This window comes from Lepisosteus oculatus, chromosome 9, assembly GCF_040954835.1.
Source record: "Lepisosteus oculatus isolate fLepOcu1 chromosome 9, fLepOcu1.hap2, whole genome shotgun sequence".
In the NCBI taxonomy this organism is placed as follows: Eukaryota; Metazoa; Chordata; class Actinopteri; order Semionotiformes; family Lepisosteidae; genus Lepisosteus; species Lepisosteus oculatus.
In genome coordinates, this window is record NC_090704.1 from 36,301,567 (window position 1) to 36,320,413 (window position 18,847).

The 18,847-nt window shown below is 43.7% G+C and overlaps 1 protein-coding gene across 1 annotated transcript; it reads left to right on the forward strand.

Moving 5' to 3' along the window:
• The first annotated feature begins 1,333 nt into the window (after nucleotides 1-1,333).
• unk (unk zinc finger) lies at nucleotides 1,334-18,398 on the forward strand. Its single transcript, XM_006635351.3, has 16 exons — nucleotides 1,334-1,596; nucleotides 3,770-3,979; nucleotides 4,552-4,728; nucleotides 5,678-5,808; nucleotides 6,067-6,202; nucleotides 6,622-6,739; nucleotides 7,755-7,839; nucleotides 8,226-8,368; nucleotides 8,776-8,943; nucleotides 9,462-9,527; nucleotides 10,343-10,517; nucleotides 11,819-11,920; nucleotides 12,243-12,428; nucleotides 14,041-14,216; nucleotides 14,772-15,029; nucleotides 15,303-18,398. The coding sequence occupies exons 1-16, from the start codon at nucleotides 1,442-1,444 to the stop codon at nucleotides 15,456-15,458; spliced, it is 2,442 nt and encodes an 813-aa protein (XP_006635414.1). The 5' UTR covers nucleotides 1,334-1,441; the 3' UTR covers nucleotides 15,459-18,398.
• Nucleotides 18,399-18,847: the final 449 nt, after the last annotated feature.

Consider the following 18,847-nt stretch of genomic DNA (forward strand, 5'->3'; position numbering starts at 1 on the left):
ACACGCAGATTGGATGAAATGATGACACCTGATTGGTTGTTCACGCTAATGTCCCATTGGCTTCCTGAATGAGGAACTGTGACCAATAAGAGCGTTCGCTGCTGGAGCCTCACAGTTGTCATTTGGTTAATTTTATTCCTCTCCCATGTGGCTAAGCTAAACATAAACATTTTAGTAAATTTCGTTCCATCTGTAAAAAATAGACTGCTCCACACGAATACGAATTCCTGCATCTTAGATTTGTAATTTTGGGATGCAGTTTTTAACATGCTCACCAAGATGGATTCACTTATGGCACAACTAGTTTTTTACCTATTCAAAACGACTGAAACAAAATGGCCAGTTTTAATGTTTTGTCCTCTAAACATAGTGCCCCTGTTCCTGAGCGATGCAGCTTTAATATTTGCTGCTTTATATCGTTACACGTGAAGTTAATACACTGTGCGTGGTAATTTGGAAAGATTCTCCTAAAAGAAACCAGACTTCTGGTTTTGAGAACAAAACCACAATGTTTCTAAAACGTGAACAATAAACATGGCTTCCAGACTAAAGCTTACACAGCACCAGACTGACCGCCATTCATTATTAAACAAAAATAGCTTTATATGTCACGTTAAAAGACAAAAGCTTTACAAATGACATGTTTTCTATTTTTAAACGCATTTAAATATTAAAAAAAAACACAACGAAAGTTATGCAAATGCATTTTACATGAAAAGCACAAAACTCGTATAACAAAACGAACTGTGGAGCAGCGGATGGGTTGTCTGCGCCTGCTGTGCTTTAGTTTTGCCCGGTACACACATTACCCTCATCGCAAGACAATCCTGTCAGTGTTAAAGCTGCACCTGGGGTCTCCTTCCGTATTTTACTCCAGTATAGAACTAATAGAGGTCTTGAGAATTACTTTACAGATGTTAAAACGTTAACTGGGGGGGAGCGAGTGTCTGTTGACTGCTAAGATAAGGTGGGTTTAGTTTGGCTGTGTATGTCTCAACATCGTGAGGTGAGGGGAAGGTGTTTTTGCACTCGGGCAAGATGCTTTCAATACATGTATACAGGAGTAACAAACAGCTAAAACAGCTTAAAAAACATTACGTTTTCCTTCTCAGACATTCCCGCTGTATAAATACAGTAAAATAAAGCCTGATTTAGACATTACCAAACATATACAGTTGTAAAATGCAATAGTCGCGCACTAAATTAAAGCAGCCTTCGTTTTTTTATCGATTGATTTCAGTTATTAACAAATATTCTTCCTGTAGTCCATACGAGCGAACGCTTGGACCCGGACACTACATCTCCCAAGGTCCCCAGCGGTAGCCCCCCGGTCTGTTTCCCGTTCCCCGTGCCAGGCGCAAGCGCACTTCGAGTAAGAATGCGGACCTCGACGTGTAGACAACAATAATAAAGGAAGAGTGGCGCTGAGAGAGAAGGGAATATGTCGAAAGGCCCCGCGCCAGCGAGCTCCTCCTCGGGGGCTATCGCCGCAGCTGGATCCGCCGCACCCACGACCTCCGCCTCCTCTGCAGCCGCAGGCTCGGCGTCTCCCGCCAGCGTGCTGCACGCACAACCCGAGAAACCGCAGCACTACACGTACGTAACACACCCTCACGTGCACGGACACGCGCAGGCCTCTCGCACCTGACGTGGCGCGGGGTGGGAGGGCTCGCGCGGGCGGTTCTATCCGGTTCGAACCGGCCCGGACCGAACCCGACTAGAACCGATTTGTTCTGAGTTCCCGGAGGTACCAGTTCCAGCCGGTGTGGTTCGGGAATGGGCGGGGAAACGATCTTAAAACGAATCTCATCAAGTCGTCTTCCTTGAATTCGACATTGTTGTCATCTTTGTGCCCGTCTAGGTCTTTTTTAGCTGAAGGTTGTGCTTATACCTAGTCAACACCGCTAACATATTTGCCGATTTGTTTCGGTGCTATTCTGTTTTTAATCGGTACTCTTTAGTGGGAGCAGCTGCAGAAATGTATTGATTTAAAACAAGCGTATGCTTATTACAATAAAATGTTTACCGTGAATTACCTATAATATATAGCATAATAATACTGAGTCTTTATGTAAAATGCTGCTTTTTTTCAAGCCCAAAGATACAACATAGTTCTGCACACCTGTACACCCGTAATCACTTATAGATTTCGTGAGTTTTTTGGTGCCCATTATTTGAAGTTTGTTTTGTTTTCTCTCGACGTGCCTCATACGAGAGGAAATATTAAATATTTCAGAAGAAACGACGTTCACACTTAAGGGTATATACAGGAATTTAGTTTTCATTCTCTTGTAACCCAATCTCCGGGTAAAGCAATCAAAGCACTTTCATCATGCTCCGTGATTTTCTTTAATTTGTGGAGATGGCTTCCATCGTATTAGTTAGTATTAAGGAACAAGTAATAGGTTTATTCCATGCTGAAAAAAAGAAAAAAACACAACGTTTCGGCCGTGGGGCCTTCTTCAGGTGTTAGTATTAGTTTGTTACAGCCGGGTGACCAGTTCCTGCGGCACGCTCACACCTGGGTACAGGTGCGCGCGCCCCCTCCCTCTTCCCGCTTGCCCATATCAGTCGCGAGAGCCCCGGGCTACCAGGGTGCATCCGGGTTTCACAGCCTGACCTGAACCCAGAGAGGTGATTTTGCTTAAGGTGGCACCTTACCGAAGCAGGCCTTTTGAGCGAAGGTATCAGTTTCGGCTCGACGTTTGTATCCATCGTGGCATTTCCTTGAGTTTTTCAAAAAAGAAGACCTATGCCTCACTTACTGTGCCACTGGAGAGAAGTTTGTACGCGTTTTTGTACGTGGTCTGCTCTCGCACAGTGGCATTAATTTCAAAAGGGCTCAAATGAAGAGCTGTTTGTGGCTTGATTTGATTTTGAGCCAAATATATATTGATGCCATTTCTACAGCTCTTTAAAAAAAAAATATCGTCCTTTCCAAAAAGATTGTCTTTAGTTAGTTTCCAGTATCGATGGAAATGCTGATATTTTGTCAAATTGTCCTGCCGAATTATATAGTTAAATAAACACAGTATAATAATAACAACAATAAAAAACATTATTATATATAAAGTCTTTCTTGGAACATCATTTTAAAGTGCAGGGCAATTCAACATTTAAAAGAGATATAAACACATAACATTGCAGTAAATTCAAGATTTAAAAGCTGGATCATAAAATAGAGCAGTTCACCAATGCAGTCGGTAGCCAAACTACAGTATTCATACCCTTAAAGGGGAGCAGCAACATTTAGGAATCATTTTCTGAAATCCATAGGGAGCCAATGCAAAAAACACAAAATAGATGCTATTAGATGTTCAAATATTATAGGCCTTAAAAACTCAAGAATCTGAATTCTGAACATGCATCAACATTTTAAGCACATTTGGATACACTAGACATACTGGTAGTTTAACTGCCTTCAGGTAAAATTGGCCCTGATGTGAGTGTCTGTCCTATGATGGACTGGCATCTTGTCCGGGGTGTATCCTGCCTTGTGCCCGTTGCTTGCCAGGATAGACTCTGGCTCCCCCACTTCACTGTACTGGATAAAAAATGGATGGGTGGATATGCCAGTATGCACTGCATTGCAATAATCCAGCTTGAATTTGTCCAAACAAGTTTTGTGTGTGCACCACTGAACTTCTAGATCCTGATTTCACGGGCACATTGCTGTTGCCGTTTCCCTCCTCCCATCTTTGCCCTCCTTGCTGTTTCTCCCCTTCTCTGCCTGTCCCACTCTGTCCACCCCTCTGTCCCTCTCTCTCAGGTACCTGAAGGAGTTTCGGACAGAGCAGTGCCCCCTGTTTGTGCAGCATAAGTGCTCTCAGCACCGGCCCTTCACCTGCTTCAACTGGCACTTTGTCAACCAGCGCCGGCGCCGGCCGGTGCGCCGCCGCGACGGCACCTTCAGCTACAGCCCCGACATCTACTGCACCAAGTACGAGGAGAGCTCGGGGACCTGCCCCGAGGGGGACGAGTAAGTCTCCGTGCGGCCGCGGGCTCAGATTCTCACGTTCTCTCGTGCATGAGGTCCTCATGTCGAGTTGAGTAACACGCCTGTGAGTTTTGTCTTTAGTGCTCCCGTCAGGAGGAGCCGTTAAACGTATCTTAAGTGATCAGTGCAGCGCAATCAGTTTCAAGCTGCTTAGCTCCTGGAGACACATTTTTTTAGAATCTGGATGCAGCAAATTTGCCTCCAGTCTTGGTGTTTCAGTGGGAGCGGACTTAGGAGCGGGTTCAACCATGCAGTATTTCTGTTCTTAAGTTTAGAATCATCAGTTGTTATCATCCCAGATGATGATTGGTGTAAATCCCGAAGAGGAAAGACTTAAGTGACCCTCACGCTTGGCTCAGAAATGCCACAAGTCAGCACTGTTCTCTGAAACTTGTGCTGCGTAGAAACATTCCCCCGTGCTAAATTGGTTGTTTATATAGCTGCAGAAGATTGCATGTTTGGAAAAATGTTTTTTTTTTATGAACTGAATATAGAAACTCATGTATTTAAAACAATAAACAGGATTGATGTTCCTGCTCTCTCTTGGGTCTTAGTTGCCCCTTCCTGCACCGCACAGCGGGCGACACGGAGAGGCGCTACCACCTGCGCTACTACAAGACCGGCACCTGCATCCACGAGACCGACGCCAAGGGTCACTGCAGCAAGAACGGCCCCCACTGTGCCTTCGCTCACGGGCCGCAGGACCTGCGCACTCCTGTCTATGATATTAGGTACAGCGTACAGCAGATCCAGCACTGCGTGCAGCTCTGAAACTTCCCTTCCAGATTCAGTGTCACACTGGACCCTTACTCTTTCACACGTTCAGCACCCCCCTACAGCCGTAGACAAAAAGCCTTGTGTCGTGTGTGCACACCAGTATAAAACTTGTGTCCATGTAAAGTTTCGGCATCTCTTAACTGCCCCAAATAGGATTATAACATAAAAACACAGAAACTAAATTAGGATTGTAAATCGGAGGTTTTTAGCCTCAGATCTGGAGACCGCCAGTCCAACTGGTTTCATAGGTAACCATGATGTCAATAATTTCTTAACATGTAGAAAATTTTTTGATCAATTAAACTTAAATGATGTAGAGATTATTTGAGTTGCAAATCTTTAAAAAAAAAACATACCTTTCAGTCCTCATGGACCAGAGTTTCTTTAAATTATAGTATCAGTGCTGTACGTAAAGACATTTAAATTGTCTGAAAGTTATGCAAAATTAAATAGCCAAAGCACAGAAGGGCTTATCTCTTGGCATCTCTTTTACGCAGAACCTCTCCAGCTTTTCCAGGTTGTGCTAGCTCTTTTTTATTATGCGTGCTTCCTTCAGAACACTTGAATTTAATTGGCAGCTGGGTGCACCTAGGAATAGTACCTGCTATCTTTATGGACTTACTGGGCTTTAGCGAGCACAAGCTGTCAAAATCTTGGTTAGCCATCGTGTCCACAATCACCTAGACTGCAGGGACTCTTGTGTTCAGAGTGCAGGTCCATTTAGGGACTGAAAAGTGAACACAGTACTTTAGACAGTGTGTTGAGGCATATTGCTGGAACTTATGCCCTTAGTAGCCCCCCAGAAAAGGCCATGTGAAGCTCTGGAACAGATGAGTAGGGCTGAATGACCTTCTGTCTCTGCTCTTTCCCATGCTGCTACTCGTTCTCTTGTTGTTCCCTCAGAGAGCTGCAAGCTATGGAGGCAGTGCAGAACGGGCAGGGCACCTCTGAAGGGGGCGGGGAGGGACAGCCTGGCATCGCTACCAGTTACGCCCTCATCGAGAAGATTCTGAGCGAAGAGCCTCGGTGGCAGGGTAAGACTGCTGCCAACTGGAAAAGTCGAGAAACCCAGAAGAGCTGTGCCTGGCACCTAAGTTCAGGCATAAAAACCATTATAGTCCGTCATGACCATCGTCTGATCTAGGTTATATTTCTGATCACTTCTTACTGTCAAAGCTACTAGATAAGAACTATCTTTGTGTCCATAATTGCCTCAAATTAGAAATCTAAACTGCAGAGAGTTTCGAAGCAGTGTTATAACAAAGGGGCAGACAGGTTGTCTTTCTCCACAGAGAACACCTACGTCCTCTCCCATTACAAGACGGAGCTGTGCAAGAAGCCCCCCCGCCTCTGTCGCCAAGGTTACGCCTGCCCCTACTACCACAACAGCAAGGACCGCCGCCGCAGCCCCCGCAAGCACAAGTACAGGTACTGCACAGGGGGGTCCTTTCAGAACTGTCTAGCCCTGTGTATCGCAAGATCTGCAGCCAGGCTACCAGACAGCCACAGTGTCTCCTGCTCCAGCTCCTGCTGAGCTCCTAATGACTGAATGGCAGTGTGTTTGTTAACTCATGTAGACTAATACAGTGTATTTAGCGTGCCTTTACTCACTCATTCATTTCCTGCTATCTCTCTTGTTAAACCTGCAGTACTGTGATTGTGTAAGACTGAGCTGGCAGACCCCAGGCCTGCACATAAGAAGGGTTTCTTGTGGAATAGACTGCTTACACCCACTGGCTTCCCTGACTAAGAAGGATAAAAATCAAGCCATGAGTGCCTGCGGTGGTAATTGTGCTGGTGTCGTGGTGTGTTCAGGAGTGCTGAGAGAGCTCTTTGTTTTCTCCCAGGTCCTTGCCCTGCCCTTCTGTGAAGCACAGTGACGAGTGGGGCGACCCCAGCAAGTGCGAGAGCGGCGACGGCTGCCAGTACTGCCACACGCGCACCGAGCAGCAGTTCCACCCCGAGGTAACGGCATGCCATCTGGACAGGGGGCATCGCGGGAGGGAGGGCAGCCCCAGAGACACCCACAGCAGCTGTGGTTTCCCTCCTACTTCCTGTTTATTCATGTGGCTGGGGCCTTTGTCAGGGGTGACTTATCGGGGCTACCACTGTATAAAATGCAAAACATTTACATACACGCATATGTGTGTGTTATATGTACTTATATGTCTTTGTGTTAAGTTGGGAGTCCTCTCTTTAGTCCAATCTGTTCGTCTGTCCCTAAAGATTCCTTTTGCGGTTGTGTAGTGCTTTTTATCCCAGAGGATCTCAAAATGCCTTACATGTCGGAGTGGAACCACTTCATCTACCACTGAAGTACAGTACCCACCAGCCCCATTATGCAGCCGATCAGGTGGAGAAGTGAGAGATTTTTCAAGGGGGAATTAAATGAAAACCAGGTTGCACAAACCCACATGGGAATTTAGGCAAGACACTGTGGTTAACGGCACTGCTCTTGCAGACAGTGTCATGGGGAATTTAATGACCAAGTAATATGGATCTCTTTTTCACATCACATCTGACCAACCTGGTTTTCCCATGCAGATGGGAACACAAGAACTCTCAGGGACGTGTATTGATATTGAAACTTGTTTTTTTTTTCAAAGTCGTTACATTAAACTAACTGAAGACAGATTCACATTTTCATGCAAGTGCCATTGGGTTTGGTATCTTCTTGCAACATAAAATTTTGTTTCGTAATGGAACAGCATGACAAATTAATATTACGTATTTATTCTGATCAGGTACTCCATCTTTGTAACATAATTAAACTACCGGCAACGTTGATAAAACACTCAGGTCACCATTTGTGAGAATGTTTTCTTTTGTATATTTTTGTAATGCAATTTTAAATGTTTTAGTGAATTCAGACAATCAAGTATTCTGACACAGGGCAGGTGCAGTGGTGATGATTATGACGTCCCAGCTGCAGTAGCACTGTCCTTGCCGAGGAGGGGATGACGGTCTTGTCTCTCCACAGATCTACAAGTCCACTAAGTGCAACGATATCCAGCAGTCTGGCAGCTGTCCTCGTGGGCCCTTCTGTGCCTTTGCCCATGTTGACCGTAGGTGGTTCTCTGCCCTCCTCTCCCACTGCCACATGTTACAGTTTGCAGAGTTGTAGCTCCATGAACTACCATCACTCTGGTTTCAGCTTGTCGCTGGGATACAGACCCGACTCCCGTAACGTAATGCTGGGCTCCACATTCCCGGGACTCGGGACCTTGTTTCCTCTGCAGTTCGTTGCATCTGAACTTCATGCTTTTAATCTGGCTTTTGAAAACCTTGATTGAGCTGTTCTCTATATTTAATTTTATATTCTTTTTCTGTTGTCCATGTTTTTAGAAACTCAGCTTTAATTATAATGTTTCCAAGATATTTGTCAGTCAGAACTGCTGCTGTTGCATAACTGTGTTGCTGTTGAGAACTGCTGTGCTGGTGTATCCCACAGAGCCTAGCTGCAGCGAGGAGGCCCAGCTGTCTTGCCCATCGCCCAGCTCCATGCCGGGCTCTGTGCCCCTCTTCCCCACTGGGGCAGTGGAGGAGTCAGGCCCGGGCAGTCCCAGCAGCGCCCACAGCACAGAACTCCACGCTGTAAGATCCGTCACTTTGTCATTGTGGTGTTCACACTGGCTGTTGGGGATAAGATGGCAGTGTCCTGAAGAGAACACATTCGCAGGCTGTTCATTGTGTGAATATAGTCTGAATCTAGTTCCACACAGCCTTTGGAAGACATTTGATAAAATTATAAATACTTAACATGTAAAAAGCTACTAGTCCACTTTCACACTTCAGACTCAGTACTTGTGCTTGTTTAGGAAAAGGGATGTCCTTGTTTTCTGCAGATACTGTTTCCTTTTGTCCACTGAATGTAATATAGAGATAGTTGTTTCAGATCTGATTTGAGACTGCTTTGATTGAATGAGAGGCATCTTGAAAAATGTGAAACGCGTGCCGTAGGGCCCGTGGAGATGAAAGCCTGTTGGATTTTTTTCTTTCAGGTCCTATCCAGTAGCTGTGGCACCATGAGCTCCTCTGTACTTTCTGCCTCAGAGCACAGTATGCTGGGAAGAGTGCTGTACCCGGAGTCTAGTAGCCTGGAGGCCCCTCTGTCCTGCTGGATGGGCAGCGGATATGGCAGAGCACCAGGGTTCGAGCGTGAAGACCAGGTCAGAAAAGACTGATGTGTAAAAAATGCTTGCAATCCCCAAACTTATTTATTATACTATTTATGCTTATTTATTTATGGCATTCCAGAGAACTGTTGCTCCAAGATAAACTGGCAGCATGCAGAAACATGAGTTTAGTAATTGACTACCTCAAGGAAGAAGTGAAAGGGATTTTATATACTAAGTGGCATTAATAACCAGTGTTATTACTTCTAGTACTCATTTGTTGAATTTGTTTAATGCCTCTTAGTATATTTATTACTAAATTACTAAGTGTAAAAAACACCTAGGATTTACCATGCAAAGCTGAAGAGCCTTGCAATTGAATTCTAGCTCTTTTAGCATTGCAGTATTGTTGTAAGCAGAGTCTACTATAGAAGATTTAAAGAGCATTAGATAAGAATTCCAAACTAGAAAAGTATCAAAACTACACAGGTAGTTATATGCCTTTCCTTAGTTTTTGAAATGTCCTCAGTCATCCGGGTTGCTCTGGCAGTGTCTCATGTGTTTCCCTGCAGGCAAAGCAGAAACCTCATTTGCTGGAACAGCGCAGCAGGGAGTCAATACAGGCACAAGGCAAACAGGTACTGATCACCCTCTCTCTCTTTTCCTGGTGTTCGCCTTCACCTACAGCTAAATTCATGCATTAGTCTTGAGTGAAACAGTTTCAAAGGCAGAATGATGCTGTTTCCTAGTTAGCTGTTCTAAGTACTGTAATATACCAAGTCGGTAGATTAAATTGTTGCTGTCTAGTGCATCCTGGTGTGGATTCATTCCCATCATTCAGTGTTCTTAGTCTTCAGCTAATTTACAGTAGTTGTGGTGAGTGGATCAAGTACACATGAACAGGAGCACTGTAAAAGCTGTAGAGATCTTACAGATCCTCAAGGCAGTTTAAAGCTGAACATTCAAGATCATTTTCCTAGACAACTCTGAACCCATCAAATATAAGACAGGAAAATGAGGAGAGTGATTTAATAATTGTCTCACAAGGCACCCCTGTCAGTGCAACAGAAACAACTTGGGTTGGCCAGTTTTAACTTGCTCTTCAAGAACTGAGCACTAAGAGCACCCTTTATGAGGTTTGGACAAACTGGCTCCAAACCAGAGATGTACTCTTACACTATTTGACAAAGGAAAATGTCATTTGTTGTTTTTCACTGGTTATTAAATTGGTTTCCAACAAATTGGCCTAACCATATTCCATGCTAGAAGACGGCAGTAGAATGTGGGATCAGTGTTTCAGATCAAAGCCTCCTCCTTTTTCTTTAAGCACAGCACAGCGCTGCCTTTCCACTGTAGTTGAAGTGGACAGCTGTGTTTGAACACAGCATGGTTCAATGTCAAGTATGAGAAAGAGCATACTGTAGTAATGTGTGTTGTCTCTCTCCCTACCCAGGACTTCATGGGGCTCCTCCCTGTGGGCAGCCCCCTCACTTCTAGTATCTCCTCCAGCATGACGTCCAGTCTGGCCACCACCCCGCCCAGTCCCGCTCCCCCAGGCATCTCCTCAGGCATGAACGCCAATGCCTTGCCCTTCTACCCCACCAGCGATACTGTGGAGTCGGTCGTGGGTGAGCAGCACGTTCTCGTGGGAGGAGCATGTTTGATAGGGTGGGCATGAACCCGACTACAGCAAGCTTGTCCTGGGGGCAGAGAGCAGGAGGAGAGGCAGGGTGTGGGGTGTCTGGTGTGGGTTTTGCAGTTTCCACTCCCCCAATTTTCCCTTCATCATCGCCATATTTCAGGTGTTACAGTGAGGTTTGTCACGCTGCTTCAAGCTTTCATTTCATTCTCAGATCCACTTGATCTAACTCCTACATACAGCTAGGCAGGCTTTACTTTAAAAGATTAAAACTAAACTAAGATGAGCAAAACAAAACTTTTTCCTTAAGAAGTTCCTGCATCATACTACCTTGCTAAGCTGTTGCAGACTGGTCTAATTTTATTCACCAACTGAACAAAAAGAAAGCCGTTTCATGCTTACCATGTGAAAGATTCACTCCTCATTTAGTGGATTGTGACTGAACTACACAAATAGAGGAGTGCAGACTTGGGTGGTCCTGTTCACCCAAAAGCTCACAATGGTAGACAGGTGAGGTGCAGGAGACTTTATTGCAGAGTTATTGTATTTGAAAGACTCCATAGAATCCCTTTCTTTCGATATGCATTAGCTCTATCAGTGTGCCTTGATTGCTTATTAAGCCAGCCATCACAACTCAGCCAGAATTAATACTGTGCTAGCCCTTTATAGAACGCAATTCACACAGTGCACAATTAATTATATCCTTGCCAAAATGTGGACATTAACCCTTCAGTTATTTAAAAATGATCGCACTGTGTGCCGAACTACAACTGTAAGAAGCCTTTTGGCGGCCTCTACTGTAATTCGGCTGCTATTACAGTACCTTAATAGACCTGCCTGCTACACTCAAATATTGTATTGCCATGCTTGTTCAGTTTGCTAACTAGCTGTAGTTAACTTTAAAACTGTAGTGTCCAGGTGTTGTTTTTTTATGTCACGCTTTGTAAAATAACTGAAATGTAGTTCTTATTTTATGATGATGCTCTGAACTGTTAAAGAGGATTTTGTAAAATTCCCCACGTGTTCTACTGTTTGTTTTATTCTCCCAACGTTTCTTGCTCTCCCATGAAGCTGCTTCTTTTGTAGGATACATCAATTGAGGTGGCAATAGATTTCAACATTTCATTAAAAGCTATGTGCGTCAGAGCCAAGGAAAGCTTCCTTATCAAGCAGACCCTTGTAACTTCATTAGGAAAATTGACCATAAATTCACAGAACACTTGGCAGTAAAAACTTGGAAAAACTGCTGATGTCTAAAAGGGTGTAAGGTATGCCCTCTTCCTGTTGCAGAGTCAGCTCTGGATGACCTGGACCTGAATGACTTTGGCATGGCGGCGCTGGAGAAGAGCCTGGACAGCGGTACTGCAGTGCCCAGCGCAGGCATCATGCTCGGTAAGGTTGCATCCTGGGGAATTTGTAATATTCATCTTCGCTCTGTGGCCGGCCTCCTAATAGGCGCTTATCAGTTTGTGAATCAGTTTTTCTTTCCAAATGTTTTTTATTAGACCCAATTTCAAAATATTTGTGTAAAGAAAGCCAGGCAAAATCTTATTTTATGATGATTTCTAAAGCTGTTAACTGTATCAGTTATTAAAAGAGTGTAGGATAATCTACTGTAGACATTGTTGTAAACTATATTCAGTATAATCGCTGCAGCCTTTTTTCTATCTTTTCCGATTCCTGAGTAACACATTCTGCCATTTCTGTCCTGCAGGAGGCAGCCTGCTGCAGAGCTCAGCGCCGGTCAACATACCGGGCTCCCTCAGCAGCTCTGCCTCTTTCCACTCCACCTCTCCATCACCACCAATGGGAGCGCTTTCTTCCCACTTCCTGTCTTCCCACCTCCCACAGCCAGGCCAATCGGAGAGCACCTTCCTGGGAGCGTCACACAGCTCTCTGGGTAAGTGTTCTGTTCAGATGCAGAGGTGTGATTGGATCGATTGGCCTGCACCCCACTGTGGTGAATTCCTGCCATCATTAAAGGGTAGTCGGGGAAAACAGGATGCTTACACACTTCCCTAGAAGACAATAACTTCAGGCTAATTCTGAACTGTTATGAAATAGTTTATTGACAAAATAATATTATTATACAAAATAATAAGATTTTTTAAACTTTTCCATTTAAAAGTGTAAAATGAATAAGAGGGTGTGCTAAGCAAACGTATTAAAATTGTGGGCTTTGGGGCAATAAAGTACATACAGAGTGACAGTAAAAATGCATTTATATAATGAGACATTACAAATTTAACAAATGGTATTGGTTCCAATTCCTAAGCATGGATCTGATATTGTTTTCACATGTGTCAGGAGCATTTCTGTCTAATTTGTTCTAAAAAAACATGCCAAACTGAGTCCTGGGAGGCATGGTGACATGGTTGTTAGCACTGACCCATTCACAGCTCATGCGTCCTGGGTTTTTATTTGCAGTTCCATGTGCTCCACATGGCCGTGTAGGTTTCCTTTTAATCCACTGATTTCTAAATTATTCTCTGTCTGCATTTGCACGTGTGTTTGGTCTGTGATGGCCTGACGTCCTATCCAGGGTTGGTCCTGTGGCTGTTGCCTGTCAGTCTGGGCTCCAGCTCACCATAAAGTGTATTGGTCTAAGTGGGTATTAAAAATGGATGGATAACTGAGACCAATTGATAACAACAGGATTCACTTAGGTGTGCTAACTTGGCCCAGTAGGATCAAGATTTGCGTTCATGATAATTTTCGTTTCTCTCTTGTGGATAGGACTGATGTTAACACTCCCTGCTGTTGTGCAAGTTCTGTGTTCTCTATGTTTTCAGTGATTTTATAAATGTAATTGCTCCACTGTGCTCAATTTCTCCATATAATGGTTTGAATAGGTGCACTAACTTTCTGAGGTCCATATTAATTCATTATAAGGGTCTTAAAATAGTTAAATTAATTCAGAGTGTCTGGATAATCCATGGACCGTTTTGAGGTGCCAAGAGGTGTTTTTTGATTTCCTGAACTTTGGTTGTAAAATATCCACACAGGCTATAAACTGCCTGATCCATTGACCTGAGGCCCTCATTAAGACATTTCTTGAAAAACAAGTGATATCAGCTTCAACTAAATATCTGGGTAGCCCATGCACCCAGTATGTAACAGTGTGCAACAACAGTCTTCTTTTTTGCGGGTTCAAATGCTTCTTAGTTTCCGTGTCTTCAGACCATGCTTTTTGAAGAAATGTGGTTCACATCTTTAACATTTTAGAAATATTTTTATGCAGGCACGGTGTACAGCATAAAAACAGGGTGTATAGTTTAATCTGATGGAATCCATTTTTTTATCATCATAAACATGAGAATAAATCTTTCAGAGAAACTGATTAAGGGAACTACTAACATTGTTGTGTCTCCTGGACAGTTCAGTTAGGATTATTTTGTTGACTGGCCTAGAGGTCCATTGCTTGTGTGAGTGAGAGGGGCCTGCTCTGGTTGTTGTCATCCCCACACTCGCAGTGAAGCAGCAACCCACTCAGGATGTCGCTCTCCCTGCAGGGCTGAATGGGATGAGCAGCAGTATCTGGGAGCACTTCCCACCAGGGCAGGGCTCGCCTGGCACCCCCCCAGCCTTGCTTTCGGGAGGGGGAGAGCTGGCCCGCCTGCGGCATGAGCTGGACGAGGCCCATGGTGCCCTCAAACAGTGGCAGGAATCATGGAGGCAGGCCACCCAGGTAGGCACCGACTTTCCAGTGTGGAAGTGTGGGCATGCTGCTTCACTTGAATCAAAGGGTATCTCCCCGAGTGCTGCATTCTTTTCAGTTCAGTTTCTTTTTGCCTTCTTCTGTCCTTCAGAAGGGAAGTCAGCTTTCAGACACACATGCTTCTGATGTGGCGTACCCTCCTGATGTGACTCACTACTGTTTTACAGTCTTCCTAGCGCAGGGTTATATAGTTCTGCATTGCTGAAGAGCTCCAATAAGTCTTCTTAAAAGAAGCTGCAAGAATGACATTTCTGTTTCAGCTGTTGGTGTGTTCACCATCTACCCTGTGTCTTTGTAACGGGCAAAAGTATTGCACATGCTTTTGGATAATAGATAAATGTGAATTTTCTTAAATTGCCTGCATTATTCCACTCCTTCCACTTTTCCCCAAACGTTTTTCTGCCACGCCCTTCCTCCTGGCCTTTCTGCCTGTTCCAACGTCTGCCTCTCTCTGGCCCCCACGTCCCTCTGTCCCTCTGTCCCTCTGTCCCTCTGTCCCTCTGTCCCTCTGTCCCTCTGCTTCAGGCGTGTGAGATGTGGAAGAGCGAGGTGGGGGAGGCTCGGGAAGCAGCCCTTCGACTGGGACGGGAGGGGGCCCTGGCGCAGGAGCAGAGGGAGGCTGCCGAGCGGCAGTCCCAGCAGCTGGAGGAGGAGCTGGGGCGGATAGCAGGTGGGCAAGAGCCCCTGGCGCTGCATGGCTACTCGGGACTCAACAGCCTGCCCCTGGCCGCGCTCTACAGCCTGCAGGCGCAGCTGCTCAGCGCTTTGGAACGAGTGGAGCAGGTAATGTCAGCCTGATTACTGCATTGCCATGTTCTGTACATTTTGCTGTGGTCATGTTGTATAGTATGCAGTAGCTGGCATCATTGGACAGTTCATGAGCTGTGTCATGTTATTCAGCAGCTCATTCAGTTGTTGTACTAGAACATACATGGATCATGAACCAACCTTTTTTAGGACACTGCATGCGCTATTCAGTACAGCACTGAGCTGGGATTACAACACTGGATTATTGTGGTGCCTCTGTCCTAGTGTGTATTTATATTTGCCTTGCAGGCTGTATTCCAGCAACAGAAGATGAAATGTCTGCGGTGCCAGGAGGGGGGACGGGTGACATTGCCGTGCCAGCATGGGGCATTGTGTGAGGCTTGCTCCTGCACTCAGGAATGCCCGGTGTGTGCCCCTCCCCGAACTCTGAGCCTGCAGTCCTGACTGCTCCTGCGACAGCCGGCTCCATGCCGGGCCGGAGCGTGACTGTCCTGTCATACTCCGGCCGGCGCAGATTCCAGCTGTGCATTGGCACATCCTGTCACAAGCAGCGGCCAGCATTCCCTTTCTCACTGCAGAACCAACAAACATTTTCATCTTTGTATTCTTTTTTCAGAATTTTTAATGGGTCTAAACGCAGACACATAATATCACCAGATTCATTGAAAGGAGATTGCATGAGAAGAATTGTGCTTTATCTCAAAATCATTAAATCTCAACATATCCACAGTATTGAACTGGTAGTAATCTGGATCCATTCGGTCAATTATTTTTCTGTGTAATGCATTGTTGCATTTTGTTATGTTTCATATTTTGTGAAAAGATCTGAGCATGAGAACAAGATTTCTAGATGAACTTGTTAAAAACTTTGTAAATATTTCTTTTCTGGTAACTTAAAGGTTTGAATTTATTGAAGTTCACACCTATGGAGATCAGTTGGTGTTCATCCTTTTGTCCATAGGGACATTTCTCATTGATTTGATCACTTTTACTGTTTTTTAGAATTACTTCTTTTTTTTTCTTCCTCCATCCTCAATACTGGAATCTACAGTTCTTGTTCAGATTCTTGTGGCTGCCTGAGTTTTGTTCTGCCTGAAGTGGTTAGGATAATTGAACCCTTTAATTGAACATTTTTTCTGGAAAAGGTGTGGGTGAATGAATCTTGTTCAAAGCACAGGCGTATTCCTGTATTCCAGCAAACATGTACACCGTTAGGCACATTCAAACCCACCTGCTTCAAGAAGACAGATAGCATATATTCCCCGTGTGACATTGCAACAGTGAAGCACTGAAAGGAGTTTAGGGAGCCCATCCAACAGCTGCAGCAACAGGGGTGCTGAAGCGAAGACTGACTGTAGTCCACCCAGACTTCTGAAGGTGTGGCAGATTTCTAACAAACATCTCTGAGGTCTCAGAGCAACGAGACTGCATTCCAGTCTGAGTTGTGGCCTTACAGAGTGAGGCAGACAGCAGGCTTCTCTCCTGTGTGGCTAAGAATAATTAGTTTTAGAAGGATCCCTTAGAAAATTGATATTGTTACCAGCTCCACTTAAAACCATTATGCTTGAATCATTTCATTCAGTAATGTTTCAGAGGTTCTCTTCTGGCACATGTTTCCTGACAGTGCAGCCCAGAGATGAAGTGACCGAGTGTTCAGTTCTCAGACAGATCATCTCCTTACATGTTTTTATGCTTACTTCGTATGGCAGATTTGCCTGTCTGGATTGTGAATGTGCCTGTATGTGAATGTCATTTTGTATACAGGTCTTTACAGGGAGATAAAATAGGGACATTTAAGCCCTATGTAAACACTTCAAGATCTAGAATTAAAAGAGCTGTAACTTTCAGTCCTAGTTATACTTGTGTGTATGTGTCCACCTTTGCTAGGATGAGTGTATGACTTGATTCGTCAGGACGTTTTGAAAAAGGATAGGATTTTAAATGTTCCTTAAACTGAAAAAAAATAAACTTAAAGTTTAATTAAAGTTAAAAATTACCCTTTACACATTCAATGAAATGAAAATTGGTGCTGAATTATTGCAGCAAAATTGTAACTGATTATTGACTTTTTTGTGCCATAGATAGGACAGAGTGAGCAGATCTGCAAAGTTAGAGATCTGTTTTGGAGGGGCATTATAAATTTGCTTTTTTTATAAAATGTATTTATAGTAAATAACCTTTTAACTGCAAAAAATAGTGAAACAAAATATACTTTGGGAATGGTTTTTATCATTAATTATCTGCTGGTAATTAAGCAATAGGGCTCATTTAAGAGGTATAAGCTTAATATAAAACTTAATTTCAATTGAATAAGTCATTTTAAAATCCTGTCCTATCTCAGTATCCAAGTATCCATTTGAATCATACGGTCACACCCATATGGTTTGATGCTCATATGCAAAGCTGCACTGATTGGTAATTGTGAGTTTTCTGATAAGGGTGTAAGCAACTATGGAATTTGCACCTGGATGAATATGTAATGCAGAAGCACTAAATTAAAAAATGGCGAAGGAGGGACATTTGAAAACGTGCTTTTTGCTCTCAGGTCTTAATTTGCTGGTTCTAATTAAATGCAAAAGTGCATTTAATTAAAATAGTAATGGTCTTCTCATTAGACAGCCAACGTTTACACATCAATGTACAAGTTCTAGGACTGGCCTCAGCAGTTGATTATTTACAGCTCCACTTTGTAGACCAAATCCATATTTTTTCCTATGTAGCTCTAGGCCTAGGATTTTCACAACTTTATCCACCCCACAAATGACCAGTTTCTGTTACCCAATGCCTTCTGACTCCAGTATAACTGAAAGCTGCCATCTGGTGTGGGTAGTGGGATTTACAGGTAGGTTTAACTTGATTTAATCAGTCATAGGAGGATGCACTAAGCATGTAATCAGACATCTTTGTTCTTTATTGCAATCGTGCTGCAGTTTGCAAGATGGCTCGTCTTCTATTGAAAGACACAAATCAGAAAATCAGTAGGAAGTGCCCTTAACACTGTCTGGAGGAGACAAGATATTCCACTTGAATCTGGAAGAACCAGAGGCATTCTTTTCATTACTGAGCATGAGGTTATGTAGCTATGTATGAAATACTCTGCTTTACTTTATTTTAGCTAAACACTCTGTTGTTAAGAAGACCTATCAGTCTATGTCTATTTTTATTCCTCCCCAAACCTTTATACATGCTTATCTGTGATCTTTTTCTAATCTTTGTGTTTGTCCAGATGTTCATTAGACACACATATATTTCCTCTTTATGCAGGGAGTTTGAAAACTCTTTGCTGAGCAGTGCTAGAAACAAAATGGGCTCCAAGAGCAGAACTTGTTCAGAAATGCTTGGACTTTTTTGTAGAAGAAAATAAAATATATTTTTTGCTAATAAGCTTCTTCTGGGTTACGAGTGATGTTTGAATCCTTGTATTATCGAGTGATGAAACACCTTATGGTTTGCAGTCTAGCTAAATGAACCCTTGAACAGCCTGCTGGTGAATTGTTCTTTTTACAAAACTCTACATTTCTGCATTTTGATGTAAAGTAGAATTGCACATACTGACCCTATAAACCAGGGGCCAATGGATCAAAGTCTGTCCTCTGCTAGAGGTTTTACAGTCATGTTGTCTTATGAGATCCTCAGATCACTTTGCTACAAACACTTAAACTGCCAGGAAAAGGTTTCTGTATGCTTTTCACAAACCTACAAGAGATCTGTAGCTTGCAACAAACATTCCATGTATAGCACATCTTTGATGTATGTTGGACTGAAATGCAGTTTTGGATCTTTCCAAATGAATGTGGAGATAGTTTTGTTTACTGCCATTTGACCCCAATCCT

What these genes read in the sequence shown, in the direction of transcription:
- unk (XM_006635351.3), top strand. Translation starts at nt 1,442, where the DNA reads ATGTCGAAAGGCCCCGCGCCAGCGAGCTCCTCCTCGGGGGCTATCGCC. An exon ending in ACCTGCCCCGAGGGGGACGA is followed by an intron (nt 3,980 to 4,551) that starts GTAAGTCTCCGT and finishes CTTGGGTCTTAG; the next exon opens with TTGCCCCTTCCTGCACCGCA. An exon ending in CAGCGCAGGCATCATGCTCG is followed by an intron (nt 11,921 to 12,242) that starts GTAAGGTTGCAT and finishes TCTGTCCTGCAG; the next exon opens with GAGGCAGCCTGCTGCAGAGC.